The 13731-nt window shown below is 43.3% G+C and overlaps 1 protein-coding gene and 1 pseudogene across 1 annotated transcript; both read right to left on the bottom strand.

The window, feature by feature from the left end:
* Positions 1 to 9619: 9619 nt before the first annotated feature.
* Positions 9620 to 10460, bottom strand: LOC119320396 (annotated as a pseudogene).
* An 882-nt stretch (positions 10461 to 11342) lies between these two features.
* Positions 11343 to 11921, bottom strand: LOC119320397 (60S ribosomal protein L5, mitochondrial-like). Its single transcript, XM_037594499.1, has one exon. It carries the CDS (start codon positions 11910 to 11912, stop codon positions 11343 to 11345), a length of 570 nt encoding a protein of 189 aa, XP_037450396.1. The 5' UTR covers positions 11913 to 11921.
* Between the last annotated feature and the right edge of the window lie 1810 nt (positions 11922 to 13731).

Below are 13731 nucleotides of genomic sequence, written 5' to 3'. Positions count from 1 at the left end.
GAGAGAACTTGCACTAGTGAAAGTATGAACCCTAGGCCTTGTTTCCTATCATTGCAATACCGTTTACGCTCACCTTTACCACTTGTTACCTTGCTGTTTTTATAATTTCAGATTACAAAAACCTTTATCTACCATCCATATTGCACTTGTATCACCATCTCTTCGCCGAACTAGTGCACCTATACAATTTACCATTGTATTGGGTGTGTTGGGGACACAAGAGACTCTTTGTTATTTGGTTGCAGGGTTGTTTGAGAGAGACCATCTTCATCCTACGCCTCCTACGGATTGATAAACCTTAGGTCATCCACTTGAGGGAAATTTGCTACTGTCCTACAAACCTGTGCATTTGCAGGCCCAACAACGTCTACAAGAAGAAGGTTGTGTAGTAGACATCAGTAACTATCTATGAAATTGATTGATGGATATGAGAGTGGTGCAAGACCGGGACAGAGGAACCATAGGAATGTTATGTCAGGTTCCTTGCTCACTTCTCAAGCCCAATATCATTCCTCCAACTCAGACTTTCTGAAGGAAATATGCCCTAGAGGCAATAATAAAGTTATTATTTATTTCCTTATAATCATGATAAATGTTTATTATTCATGCTAGAATTGTATTTACCGGAAACATAATACATGTGTGAATACATAGACAAACAAAGTGTCACTAGTATGCCTCTACTTGACTAGCTCGTTAATCAAAGATGGTTATGTTTCCTAACCATGAACAATGAGTTGTTATTTGATTAACGAGGTCACATCATTAGTAGAATGATCTGATTGACATGACCCATTCCATTAGCTTAGCACCCGATCGTTTAGTATGTTGCTATTGCTTTCTTCATGACTTATACATGTTCCTATGACTATGAGATTATGCAACTCCCGTTTACCAGAGGAACACTTTGGGTACTACCAAACGTCACAACGTAACTGGGTGATTATAAAGGAGTACTACAGGTGTCTCCAATGGTCGATGTTGGGTTGGCGTATTTCAAGATTAGGATTTGTCACTCCGATTGTCGGAGAGGTATCTCTGGGCCCTCTTGGTAATACACATCACATAAGCCTTGCAAGCATTACAACTAATATGTTAGTTGTGAGATGATGTATTACGGAACGAGTAAAGAGACTTGCCGGTGACGAGATTGAACTAGGTATTGGATACCGACGATCGAATCTCGGGCAAGTAACATACCGATGACAAAGGGAACAACGTATGTTGTTATGCGGTCTGACCGATAAAGATCTTCGTAGAATATTTAGGAGTCAATATGGGCATCCAGGTCCCGCTATTGGTTATTGACCGGAGACGTGTCTCGGTCATGTCTACATTGTTCTCGAACCCGTAGGGTCCGCACGCTTAAGGTTACGATGACAGTTATATTATGAGTTTATGCATTTTGATGTACCGAAGGTTGTCCGGAGTCCCGGATGTGATCACGGACATGACGAGGAGTCTCGAAATGGTCGAGACGTAAAGATTGATATATTGGAAGCCTATATTTGGATATCGGAAGTGTTCCGGGTGAAATCGGGATTTTACCGGAATACCGAGAGGGTTACCGGAACCCCCCGGGAGCTATTTGGGCCATAGTGGGCCTTAGTGGAAAAGAGAAGGGGCTGCCCTAGTTGGGCTGCGCCCCCCCCCCCCTTCCCCTAGTCCTATTAGGACTAGGAGAGGTGGCCGGCCCCCTCCTCCTCTTTTCCCCTCCGAGGAATCCTAGTTGGACTAGGATTGGAGGGGGAATCCTACTCCCAGAGGGAGTAGGACTCTCCTGCGCCTCCCCCCTTGGCCGGCCAGCCTCCCCTCCTCTCCTCCTTTATATACGGAGGCAGGGGCACCTCTAAACACACAAGTTGACACAAGTTGATCCACGTGATCGATTCCTTAGCCGTGTGCGGTGCCCCCTGCCACCATATTCCTCGATAATACTGTAGCGGAGTTTAGGCGAAGCCCTGCTGCTGTAGTTCATCAAGATCGTCACCACACCGTCGTGCTGACGAAACTCTTCCCCGACACTTTGCTGGATCGGAGTCCGGGGATCGTCATCGAGCTGAACGTGTGCTCGAACTCGGAGGTGCCGTAGTTTCGGTGCTTGATCGGTTGGATCGAGAAGACGTACGACTACTTCCTCTACGTCGTGTCATCGCTTCCGCAGTCGGTCTGCGTTGGGTACGTAGACAATACTCTCCCCTCGTTGCTATGCATCACATGATCTTTCGTGTGCGTAGGAAATTTTTTGAAATTACTACGAAACCCAACAGTGGCATCCGAGCCTAGGTTATTGATGTTGATGTTATATGCACGAGTAGAACACAAGTGAGTTGTGGACGATACAAGTCATACTGCCTACCAGCATGTCATATTTTGGTTCGGCGGTATTGTTGGACGAGACGACCCAGACCAACCTTACGCGTACGCTTACGCGAGACCGGTTCCCTCGACGTGCTTTGCACAGAGATGGCTTGGGGGCGACTGTCTCTCCAACTTTAGTTGAACCAAGTATGGCTACGCCCGGTCCTTGCGAAGGTTAAAACGGAGTCTATTTGACAAACTATCGTTGTGGTTTTGATGCGTAGGTGAGATTGGTTCTTACTTAAGCCCGTAGCAGCCACGTAAAACAAGCAACAACAAAGTAGAGGACGTCTAACTTGTTTTTGCAGGGCATGTTGTGATGTGATATGGTCAAAGCATGATGCTGAATTTTATTGTATGAGATGATCATGTTTTGTAACCGAGTTATCGGCAACTGGCAGGAGCCATATGGTTGTCGCTTTATTGTATGCAATGCAATCGCGATGTAATGCTTTACTTTATTACTAAGCGGTAGTGATAGTCGTGGAAGCATAAGATTGGCGAGACGACAACGATGCTACGATGGAGATCAAGGTGTCGCGCCGGTGACGATGGTGATCATGACGGTGCTTCGGAGATGGAGATCACAAGCACAAGATCATGATGACCATATCATATCACTTATATTGATTGCATGTGATGTTTATCTTTTTATGCATCTTATCTTGCTTTGATTGACGGTAGCATTATAAGATGATCTCTCACTAAATTATCAAGAAGTGTTCTCCCTGAGTATGCACCGTTGCCAAAGTTCGTCGTGCCCAGACACCACGTGATGATCGGGTGTGATAAGCTCTACGTCCATCTACAACGGGTGCAAGACAGTTTTGCACACGCAGAATACTCAGGTTAAACTTGACGAGCCTAGCATATGTAGATATGGCCTCGGAACACGGAGACCGAAAGGTCGAGCGTGAATCATATAGTAGATATGATCAACATAACGATGTTCACCATTGAAAACTACTCCATCTCACGTGATGATCGGTCATGGTTTAGTTGATTTGGATCACGTAATCACTTAGAGGATTAGAGGGATGTCTATCTAAGTGGGAGTTCTTAAATAATATGATTAATTGAACTTAAATTTATCATGAACTTAGTACCTGATAGTATCTTGCTTGTTTATGTTGATTGTAGATAGATGGCTCGTGCTGTTGTTCCGTTGAATTTTAATGCGTTCCTTGAGAAAGCAAAGTTGAAAGATGATGGTAGCAATTACACGGACTGGGTCCGTAACTTGAGGATTATCCTCATTGCTGCACAGAAAAATTACGTCCTAGAAGCACCGCTGGGTGCCAGGCCTGCTGCTGGAGCAACACCAGATGTTATGAACGTCTGGCAGAGCAAAGCTGATGACTACTCGATAGTTCAGTGTGCCATGCTTTACGGCTTAGAATTGGGACTTCAACGACGTTTTGAACGTCATGGAGCATATGAGATGTTCCAGGAGTTGAAGTTAATATTTCAAGCAAATGCCCGAATTGAGAGATATGAAGTCTCCAATAAGTTCTATAGCTGCAAGATGGAGGAGAACAGTTCTATCAATGAGCATATACTCAAAATGTCTGGGTATAATAATCACTTGATTCAATTGGGAGTTAATCTTCCGGATGATTGCGTCATTGACAGAATTCTCCAATCACTGCCACCAAGCTACAAGAGCTTCGTGATGAACTATAATATGCAAGGGATGAACAAGACTATTCCCGAGCTCTTCGCAATGCTGAAAGCTGCGGAGGTAGAAATCAAGAAGGAGCATCAAGTGTTGATGGTTAACAAGACCACTAGTTTCAAGAAAAAGGGCAAAGGGAAGAAAAAGGGGAACTTCAAGAAGAAACGGCAAGCAAGTTGCTGCTCAAGAGAAGAAACCCAAGTCTGGACCTAAGCCTGAAACTGAGTGCTTCTACTGCAAGCAGACTGGTCACTGGAAGCAGAACTGCCCCAAGTATTTGGCGGATAAGAAGGATGGCAAGGTGAACAAAGGTATATGTGATATACATGTTATTGATGTGTACCTTACTAGAGCTCGCAGTAGCACCTGGGTATTTGATACTGGTTCTGTTACTAATATTTGCAACTCGAAACAGGGACTACGGAATAAGCGGGCACTGGCAAAGGACGAGGTGACGATGCGCGTGGGAAACGGTTCCAAAGTCGATGTGATCGCAGTCGGCACGCTACCTCTACATCTACCTTCGGGATTAATATTAGACCTAAATAATTGTTATTTGGTGCCAGCGTTGAGCATGAACATTATATCTGGATCTTGTTTAATGCGAGACGGTTATTCATTTAAATCAGAGAATAATGGTTGTTCTATTTATATGAGTAATATCTTTTATGGTCATGCACCCTTGAAGAGTGGTCTATTCTTATTGAATCTCGATAGTAGTAATACACATATTCATAATATTGAAGCCAAAAGATGCAGAGTTGATAATGAAAGTGCAACTTATTTGTGGCACTGTCGTTTAGGTCATATCGGTATAAAGCGCATGAAGAAACTCCATGCTGATGGACTTTTGGAACCACTTGATTATGAATCACTTGGTACTTGCGAACCGTGCCTCATGGGCAAGATGACTAAAACACCGTTCTCCGGTTCTATGGAGAGAGCAACAGATTTGTTGGAAATCATACATACCGATGTATGTGGCCCGATGAATATTGAGGCTCGTGGCGGATATCATTATTTTCTCACCTTCACAGATGATTTAAGCAGATATGGGTATATCTACTTAATGAAACATAAGTCTGAAACATTTGAAAAGTTCAAAGAATTTCAGAGTGAAGTTGAAAATCATCGTAACAAGAAAATAAAGTTTCTATGATCTGATCGTGGAGGAGAATATTTGAGTTACGAGTTTGGTGTACATTTGAAAAACTGTGGAATAGTTTCGCAACTCACGCCACCCGGAACACCACAGCGTAATGGTGTGTCCGAACGTCGTAATCGTACTTTACTAGATATGGTGCGATCTATGATGTCTCTTACTGATTTACCGCTATCTTTTTGGGGATATGCTTTAGAGACGGCCGCATTCACGTTAAATAGGGCACCATCAAAATCCGTTGAGACGACGCCTTATGAACTGTGGTTTGGCAAGAAACCAAAGTTGTCGTTTCTTAAAGTTTGGGGCTGCGATGCTTATGTGAAAAAGCTTCAACCTGATAAGCTCGAACCCAAATCGGAGAAATGTGTCTTCATAGGATACCCAAAGGAAACTGTTGGGTACACCTTCTATCACAGATCCGAAGGCAAGACATTCGTTGCTAAGAATGGATCATTTCTAGAGAAGGAGTTTCTCTCAAAAGAAGTGAGTGGGAGGAAAGTAGAACTTGACGAGGTAACTGTACCCGCTCCCTTACTCGAAAGTAGTTCATCACAGAAAACTGTTTCAGTGACACCTACACCAGTTAGTGAGGAAGCCAATGATAATGATCATGAAACTTCAGATCAAGATACTGCTGAACCTCGTAGATCAACCAGAGTAAGATCCGCACCAGAGTGGTACGGTAATCCTGTTCTGGAGGTCATGCTACTAGATCATGATGAACCTATGAACTATGAAGAAGCGATGGTGAGCCCAGATTCCGCAAAGTGGCTTGAAGCCATGAAATCTGAGATGGGATCCATGTATGAGAACAAAGTATGGACTTTGGTTGACTTGCCCGATGATCGGCAAGCAATTGAGAATAGATGGATCTTTAAGAAGAAGACTGACGCTGATGGTAATGTTACTGTCTACAAAGCTCGACTTGTCGCAAAAGGTTTTCGGCAAGTTCAAGGAATTGACTACGATGAGACCTTCTCACCCGTAGCGATGCTTAAGTCCGTCCGAATCATGTTAGCAATTGCCGCATTTTATGATTATGAAATTTGGCAAATGGATGTCAAAACTGCATTCCTGAATGGATTTCTGGAAGAAGAGTTGTATATGATGCAACCAGAAGGTTTTGTCGATCCAAAGGGAGCTAACAAAGTGTGCAAGCTCCAGCGATCCATTTATGGACTGGTGCAAGCCTCTCGGAGTTGGAATAAACGTTTTGATAGTGTGATCAAAGCATTTGGTTTTATACAGACTTTCGGAGAAGCCTGTATTTACAAAAAGGTGAGTGGGAGCTCTGTAGCATTTCTGATATTATATGTGGATGACATATTACTGATTGGAAATGATATAGAATTTCTGGATAGCATAAAGGGATACTTGAATAAAAGTTTTTCAAAGAAAGACCTTGGTGAAGCTGCTTACACATTGAGCATCAAGATCTATATAGATAGATGAAGACGCTTGATAAGATTTTTCAATGAATACATACCTTGATAAATTTTTGAAATAGTTCAAAATGGAACAGTCAAAGAAGGAGTTCTTGCCTGTGTTGCAAGGTGTGAAGTTGAGTAAGACTCAAAGCCCGACCACGGCAGAAAATAGAAAGAGAATGAAAGTCATTCCCTATGCCTCAGTCATAGATTCTATAAAGTATGCCATGCTGTATACCAGATCTATTGTATGCCATACCACTGAGTTTGGCAAGGGAGTACAATAGTGATCTAGGAGTAGATCACTGGAGAGCGGTCAAAATTGTCCTTAGTGGAATAAGGATATGTTTCTCGATTATGGAAAAAGGTTCGTCGTAAAGGGTTACGCCGATGCAAGTTTGACACTAATCTAGATGACTCTAAGTCTCGATCTAGATACATATTGAAAGTGGGAGCAATTAGCTAGAGTAGCTCCATGCAGAGCATTGTTGACATAGAAATTTGCAAAATACATGAGGATCTGAATGTGGCAGACCCGTTGACTAAGATTCTCTCACAAGCAAAACATGATCACACCTTAGTACTCCTTGGGTGTTAATCACATAGCGATGTGAACTAGATTACTGAATCTAGTAAACCCTTTGGGTGTTGGTCACATAGCGATGTGAACTATGGGCGTTAATCACATGGTGATGTGAACTATTGCTGTTAAATCACATGGCGATGTGAACTAGATTATTGACTCTAGTGCAAGTGGGAGACTGAAGGAAATATGCCCTAGAGGCAATAATAAAGTTATTATTTATTTCCTTATAATCATGATAAATGTTTATTATTCATGCTAGAATTGTATTTACCGGAAACATAATACATGTGTGAATACATAGACAAACAGAGTGTCACTAGTATGCCTCTACTTGACTAGCTCGTTAATCAAAGATGGTTATGTTTCCTAACCATGAACAATGAGTTGTTATTTGATTAACGAGGTCACATCATTAGTAGAATGATCTGATTGACATGACCCATTCCATTAGCTTAGCACCCGATCATTTAGTATGTTGCTATTGCTTTCTTCATGACTTATACATGTTCCTATGACTATGAGATTATGCAACTCCCGTTTACCGGAGGAACACTTTGGGTACTACCAAACGTCACAACGTAACTGGGTGATTATAAAGGAGTACTACAGGTGTCTCCAATGGTCGATGTTGGGTTGGCGTATTTCAAGATTAGGATTTGTCACTCCGATTGTCGGAGAGGTATCTCTGGGCCCTCTCGGTAATACACATCACATAAGCCTTGCAAGCATTACAACTAATATGTTAGTTGTGAGATGATGTATTACGGAACGAGTAAAGAGACTTGCCGGTGACGAGATTGAACTAGGTATTGGATACCGACGATCGAATCTCGGACAAGTAACATACCGATGACAAAGGGAACAACGTATGTTGTTATGCGGTCTGACCGATAAAGATCTTCGTAGAATATGTAGGAGCCAATATGGGCATCCAGGTCCCGCTATTGGTTATTGACCGAAGACGTGTCTCGGTCATGTCTACGTTGTTCTCGAACCCGTAGGGTCCGCACGCTTAAGGTTACGATGACAGTTATATTATGAGTTTATGCATTTTGATGTACCGAAGGTTGTTTGGAGTCCCGGATGTGATCACGGACATGACGAGGAGTCTCGAAATGGTCGAGACGTAAAGATTGATATATTGGAAGCCTATATTTGGATATCGGAAGTGTTTCGGGTGAAATCGGGATTTTACCGGAATACCGAGAGGGTTACCGGAACCCCCCGGGAGCTATTTGGGCCATAGTGGGCCTTAGTGGAAAAGAGAAGGGGCTGCCCTAGTTGGGCTGCGCGCCCCCCCCCCCCTTCCCCTAGTCCTATTAGGACTAGGAGAGGTGGCCGGCCCCCTCCTCCTCTTTTCCCCTCCGAGGAATCCTAGTTGGACTAGGATTGGAGGGGGAATCCTACTCCCAGAGGGAGTAGGACTCTCCTGCGCCTCCCCCCCTTGGCCGGCCAGCCTCCCCTCCTCTCCTCCTTTATATACGGAGGCAGGGGCACCTCTAAACACACAAGTTGACACAAGTTGATCCACGTGATCGATTCCTTAGCCGTGTGCGGTGCCCCCTGCCACCATATTCCTCGATAATACTGTAGCGGAGTTTAGCCGAAGCCCTGCTGCTGTAGTTCATCAAGATCGTCACCACGCCGTCGTGCTGACGAAACTCTTCCCCGACACTTTGCTGGATCGGAGTCCGGGGATCGTCATCGAGCTGAACGTGTGCTCGAACTCGGAGGTGCCGTAGTTTCGGTGCTTGATCGGTTGGATCGAGAAGACGTACGACTACTTCCTCTACGTCGTGTCATCGCTTCCGCAGTCGGTCTGCGTTGGGTACGTAGACAATACTCTCCCCTCGTTGCTATGCATCACATGATCTTGCGTGTGCGTAGGAAAATTTTTGAAATTACTACGAAACCCAACACTTTCATGCTATAATTAAGAACCCTCCTAAACAATGACAACGTATCGAGCGGGCCCTACGTCTATCGGGGAGCTCAAATCCTCACTAGAGTGAGGCACGTCTCGATCAATACATCTCGAATCTAAAGAGAGAATGTTATTGTTATGCTGTCCCCACTCTAGAGTATGATTGACCATATCATCCAGCGAGTGGTCTTAAGCGTTCAATGCATTCATACTGAACTCAAATGTGCGCGCTTCCCAAGAGAAAGTAATGCGAACTACTAACTGTTATGCTAGCTTGGCCCGATCAAGACTTCTATAACTCAGAAACTATCTTGTGTCTTATCTGTGTGCGCGGTTGAGGAAATTGGACTTCGTATTCTTCCTGGGTCTGGCTCGGCCGGAATCTACAATCTACACCTCTCGAAACACAATATCTTGAGTACCCGGAGAAGTTCTCTTTGTCTTCGAGCTTTTATTCCTCAATCCATTTATTCGTTCCCTTCTTTCATATACCTCCCCACCAATAGATAGAGACAAATGGGAATAACCGAACCACGTCTACAAAATGCCAGTACCATGCAGCTGCTTCAAAGCCAACGTGATGCTTCTTGGTTAGATGACCAAGATATTGGCGAATACCACATACGATCAAGAAAAGAGTACCTGTAATCACATGAAAACCATGAAAGCCAGATGCTAAGAAAAAGATAGAACCATAAATACTATCTGAAATAGTGGAGGGTGCTTGGTAATATTCCATTCCTTGAAATCAAGTGGATACTAGAGCCAGTGAAACGGTTGCTACTAAAGCGTAAACTGCTCCATTTTCCTTCCCCGCGAGTATAGCATGATGAGCCCAAGTTACGGCAGCTCTGGATGAAGGGAGAAGATGGGTATTAAGAAGAGGGATTTCCCAAGGATCTAAAACCCCAATCCCTTTTGGGGGCCAAATACCTCCGATCTCTACCGTAGGTGCCAAGGAAGAATTAGAAGAAGCCCAAAAAAGCAAAAAGGAACATAACCTCCAAGACTATGAAGAGAATAGAACCATATCGAGGTCCTAATTGTACAGCTTTTGTATGATGCCCTTCCAACGTGGATTCACGTAGAACATCCCGCCACCATACGAACATGGTATAAAGGATAAATATTAGGCCCAAACTGAGAAGTGTTGCACCCCCTTGAAATGAGTGCATGTACATCACACCTCCTACGGTGGTTGCCAAAGCACTGAGTGAACCCGAAATAGGCCATGGACTTGGATCTACCAAATGATAAGAATGCCTCTGAGATTCAATCATAAACCACTTTGTCCCGGTTGTATGTAAACCCCCCCTCACCCCCATCCCCTAAAGTGGTAAAGAAGGAGGCTCTTTTTTGTCTCATTAGGACAAACAAATAGGAAGGGATAGTTCTTTCATTGCATTGATAGAAGTGAGACTATCAAAAGATCTCTCTATTATTTAGAGAAAAGAGTTGGCGTGGGTTCTACCAACGAAACGAAGAAGTTTTTGATTGGTCTTTATCATTCGGAACCCTCTCCGTATTAGTAAGAAAAACACATCCAGACTCTGACTTCAATGGTGGGAACAACCTCAGCACTCCGGCATGAACATGAACAATCATTCTATGAAAAATTTCATGTATGATAATGGTCGATCCCTCGGGAGTGACATTCGTTACTTTGGATTTTGTTCACGCGGTGATCTTCTCTCTTTCCAAGAGTACTACCCTTTACGTAGTCTATGTCTGGGGAGACAGGTGCGGTAGAGAGGTCCCCCACTTCGATACCTGGCCCGTTAGCATCTCCGATCCGAGAGTTGGGATGAATCCGTTAGTTTCGGTTGGGAGCCAGACGGTAATGGACCTACAACCCTTGCTTGTCGACTAGCTGCAGAGCTAACCTTTGTTCTATTGGTTTGGTGGTTGCTACCAAGACGATTTCTTTATGCCCATCAAAGAACCTCGAGATGCTAATCCACGAAAAACGATACGAGAAATGCGAAAGAACTCAACTATGGAACGAGGACGACCCGTGAAAATACCTCGATTTCTTACTCATGCCATTGAACTCTTTCTTGGCAACTTGGACAACTTATAACGATGTTTGTCCTGCATATCAGACGGAAGATTGGGTTACAAAATTCAAAAGCTTTCGTCTCAATTCATATTTAGCTGCGAGCAATCTACATTTGTGATCTCGTATATTTCGTCGCTTCTCCGGCATCTTACTTAGTTTCCCCCTCATCTTTTAGCAAAAAGTCGCTCCACAGTAGTAAAGTCTCATCTTTTGTATTGGCCGAAGTGACAATAGTCACATTGAACCCTCGAATATGGTCGAAGATCTCGAAATGATCTTCCAGTTTCGGGGAGAATTTGCAAAACTCCGTTTCCATAAAGAATTTGATGGAGTTTTCCTGTATTTCGACCGGAGAATCCAACATAGACATTATTGTAAAGATTCTGACCAAAAAATGGTACATTCCATGCCCTCGGAGAACGCTTTGTCGTGCAAAGTCACTGACATATCCAGTGTCTTTTTCGGACCCCGAGAATGGATTGGATCGAAACGACTTTCCTGCTTGAAAATAGGGGGCCCTTTGTGTCTGTATGAATCTCTGACCGCACAAAATCTCCATAGCCAATTTTCCAAATTGGATTATGAAATTAGAGGCAACTTTTGGTACTGATCTTATTTCAAATAATCCAGGAACTTCCATAACATTGGCGTGATTCAGTTTGAGCAACAGATCCCGACGTAATACATCTTCGTAATGAAAATGGAGTGGAAACATCATGGCTTTTCCGCTTTTTTTGAGAATGAGCACTATGAACTATCCGGTTCAAAAAGGATAGTTGATTGAACCGAAACCAACACCAAGTACGAGTTATTAAGCGCCGAATCAAAAAAAAGTGTACTTCATTTACGCTTGATGTAGGATTTACCTATTCATATGAAGTTCACTCTTCTGCTGACTTGAGTCTAGAAGGGAAGCGACTGATTTCCAATTCTTCTTTGCTAGCGCTTGACTCCTGTGGAATTCCATTAACAAGCTTAAAAGAAATCCTTTTATTTGGTTTTTGAGATACTAGTTATTTATAGGTTAAGTTCGATATTTCACTCCGTGGGCCGACTAATTAATTCAAGTAATTCCTGGAGGGGAATCAATCGAAGAGATTGCCTGCACATGCTACAATTCCTTACTCAAAAGGACTAGAGTGCTAAGCTGCCTTCCCGGCACCACCACTATAATGAATGGCTCAAACAAATAGGAGATGAGAATATAATTGATCCTTTCTAGAATATAATATAAAGAGTAGCTTGTTCTACCCATCTATCTAGAGAATAAAAAGGAACTAATGTCACTGATAGGAAATACATAGACCGTGCGCCCACTTACCACTCTACCACTTCAATTCAATGATGGACTTCATCGATACCGATACCAAACCTAACTTGAGAGAGATCGATCACAGGCATATCGAGCACATGTCTCACTCTACAAGTCAAGTTTGATGAGCTCTTAGCGGACTTGTGCCTACTATCTACTAAGTGTGTGCTAGGGAAAGAAAGCAAGCTGAGCAGTTCTCACTCTGTCCGTTGACCAAGAAAGCTTAAAGAATACCGTAAAGTGATCACTAAAACTTCATACCGATTCGCCACGTGAAAGCGGGGTTAAGGTAAGGCAAGAAAGACTGGCGCCGAAAGATATATATGTTTTGAAGAGAGAGATCAGCAGGCAAAAATCTTGAAGGAAGGACTAACCGAAGGAAGGAACAGACCGTAGCAAAAGCCGAAGAAGATGCGAATCAGGAAAAGGGAGACGAGTTCCAGTTGTTAGAAAGACCGGTGCCCGGAAAAGCAAGTCGGAAGGGGATCCGGATGGTCAGTGCTTAAAGAAAAAAGATAGGTGTTGCTCTGTTGTTTGCTTTGAGGTTTTCCCTGGTTGGGGAGACCGAGAAGAAAACCAGTAGGAAGGCGATCCGAAGTCTAGTGTTAAAAGAGATAGTTGCCCGCCTCTTGATGGAGAATTGAAAACATCCCAACGTATTTTTCACTAATTAAGTAGTAGTGAGGCGTCCGTACGTCAGCTGGAGAAGAATGCTTGCTTTTCGTATCACTGGTGTAGTGATTGACACGGTCTTTGCATATTGAACAACCTAAGAGTGGAAACACCTTAATCGCTTCTCCAAACTTATCTATATATATTTCTCGATGGAAGCAGAAGGAAAGGCTTAAAGAAGGTGACAAGAAGAGAAACTTATTAGTTCGTTGTAGCCAACTTGTCATTCCAATGAGAGGTCGAAGTACGATAGAAGTTATTGATGCCGATTTAGGCGAGCAACATAGCCTGGCAGAGCCAGAGGAAGAAGTCCGTCTTGTTGGCGAGTTAGCAAGTAGTTTCCTTTAGATGATTTCCGCGAGCATACTAGCTTTTCACGAACGCAGAGGAGAAAGAAAACCAACAACCAATAGGGTGAGGCAACTAACTACCAACCCTTTTATTGAATAGCCGCGGCGTGGGTAAACATAAAGAAGCCACAGAAGAAATCCAGCAATATATGGTTAAAATCTTGTTCTGGACACAAAAGCATGCTAAATTGCTGAAATTCTCT

The sequence above is a fragment of the Triticum dicoccoides genome, chromosome 6B, assembly GCF_002162155.2.
Source record: "Triticum dicoccoides isolate Atlit2015 ecotype Zavitan chromosome 6B, WEW_v2.0, whole genome shotgun sequence".
In the NCBI taxonomy this organism is placed as follows: domain Eukaryota; kingdom Viridiplantae; phylum Streptophyta; class Magnoliopsida; order Poales; family Poaceae; genus Triticum; species Triticum dicoccoides.
This window is presented reverse-complemented; position numbering and strand designations above follow the sequence as displayed.

Bases quoted from the DNA above. Each gene is read 5' to 3' on its own strand.
- LOC119320397 (XM_037594499.1), bottom strand. From the start codon at position 11,912: ATGATGTTTCCACTCCATTTTCATTACGAAGATGTATTACGTCGGGAT.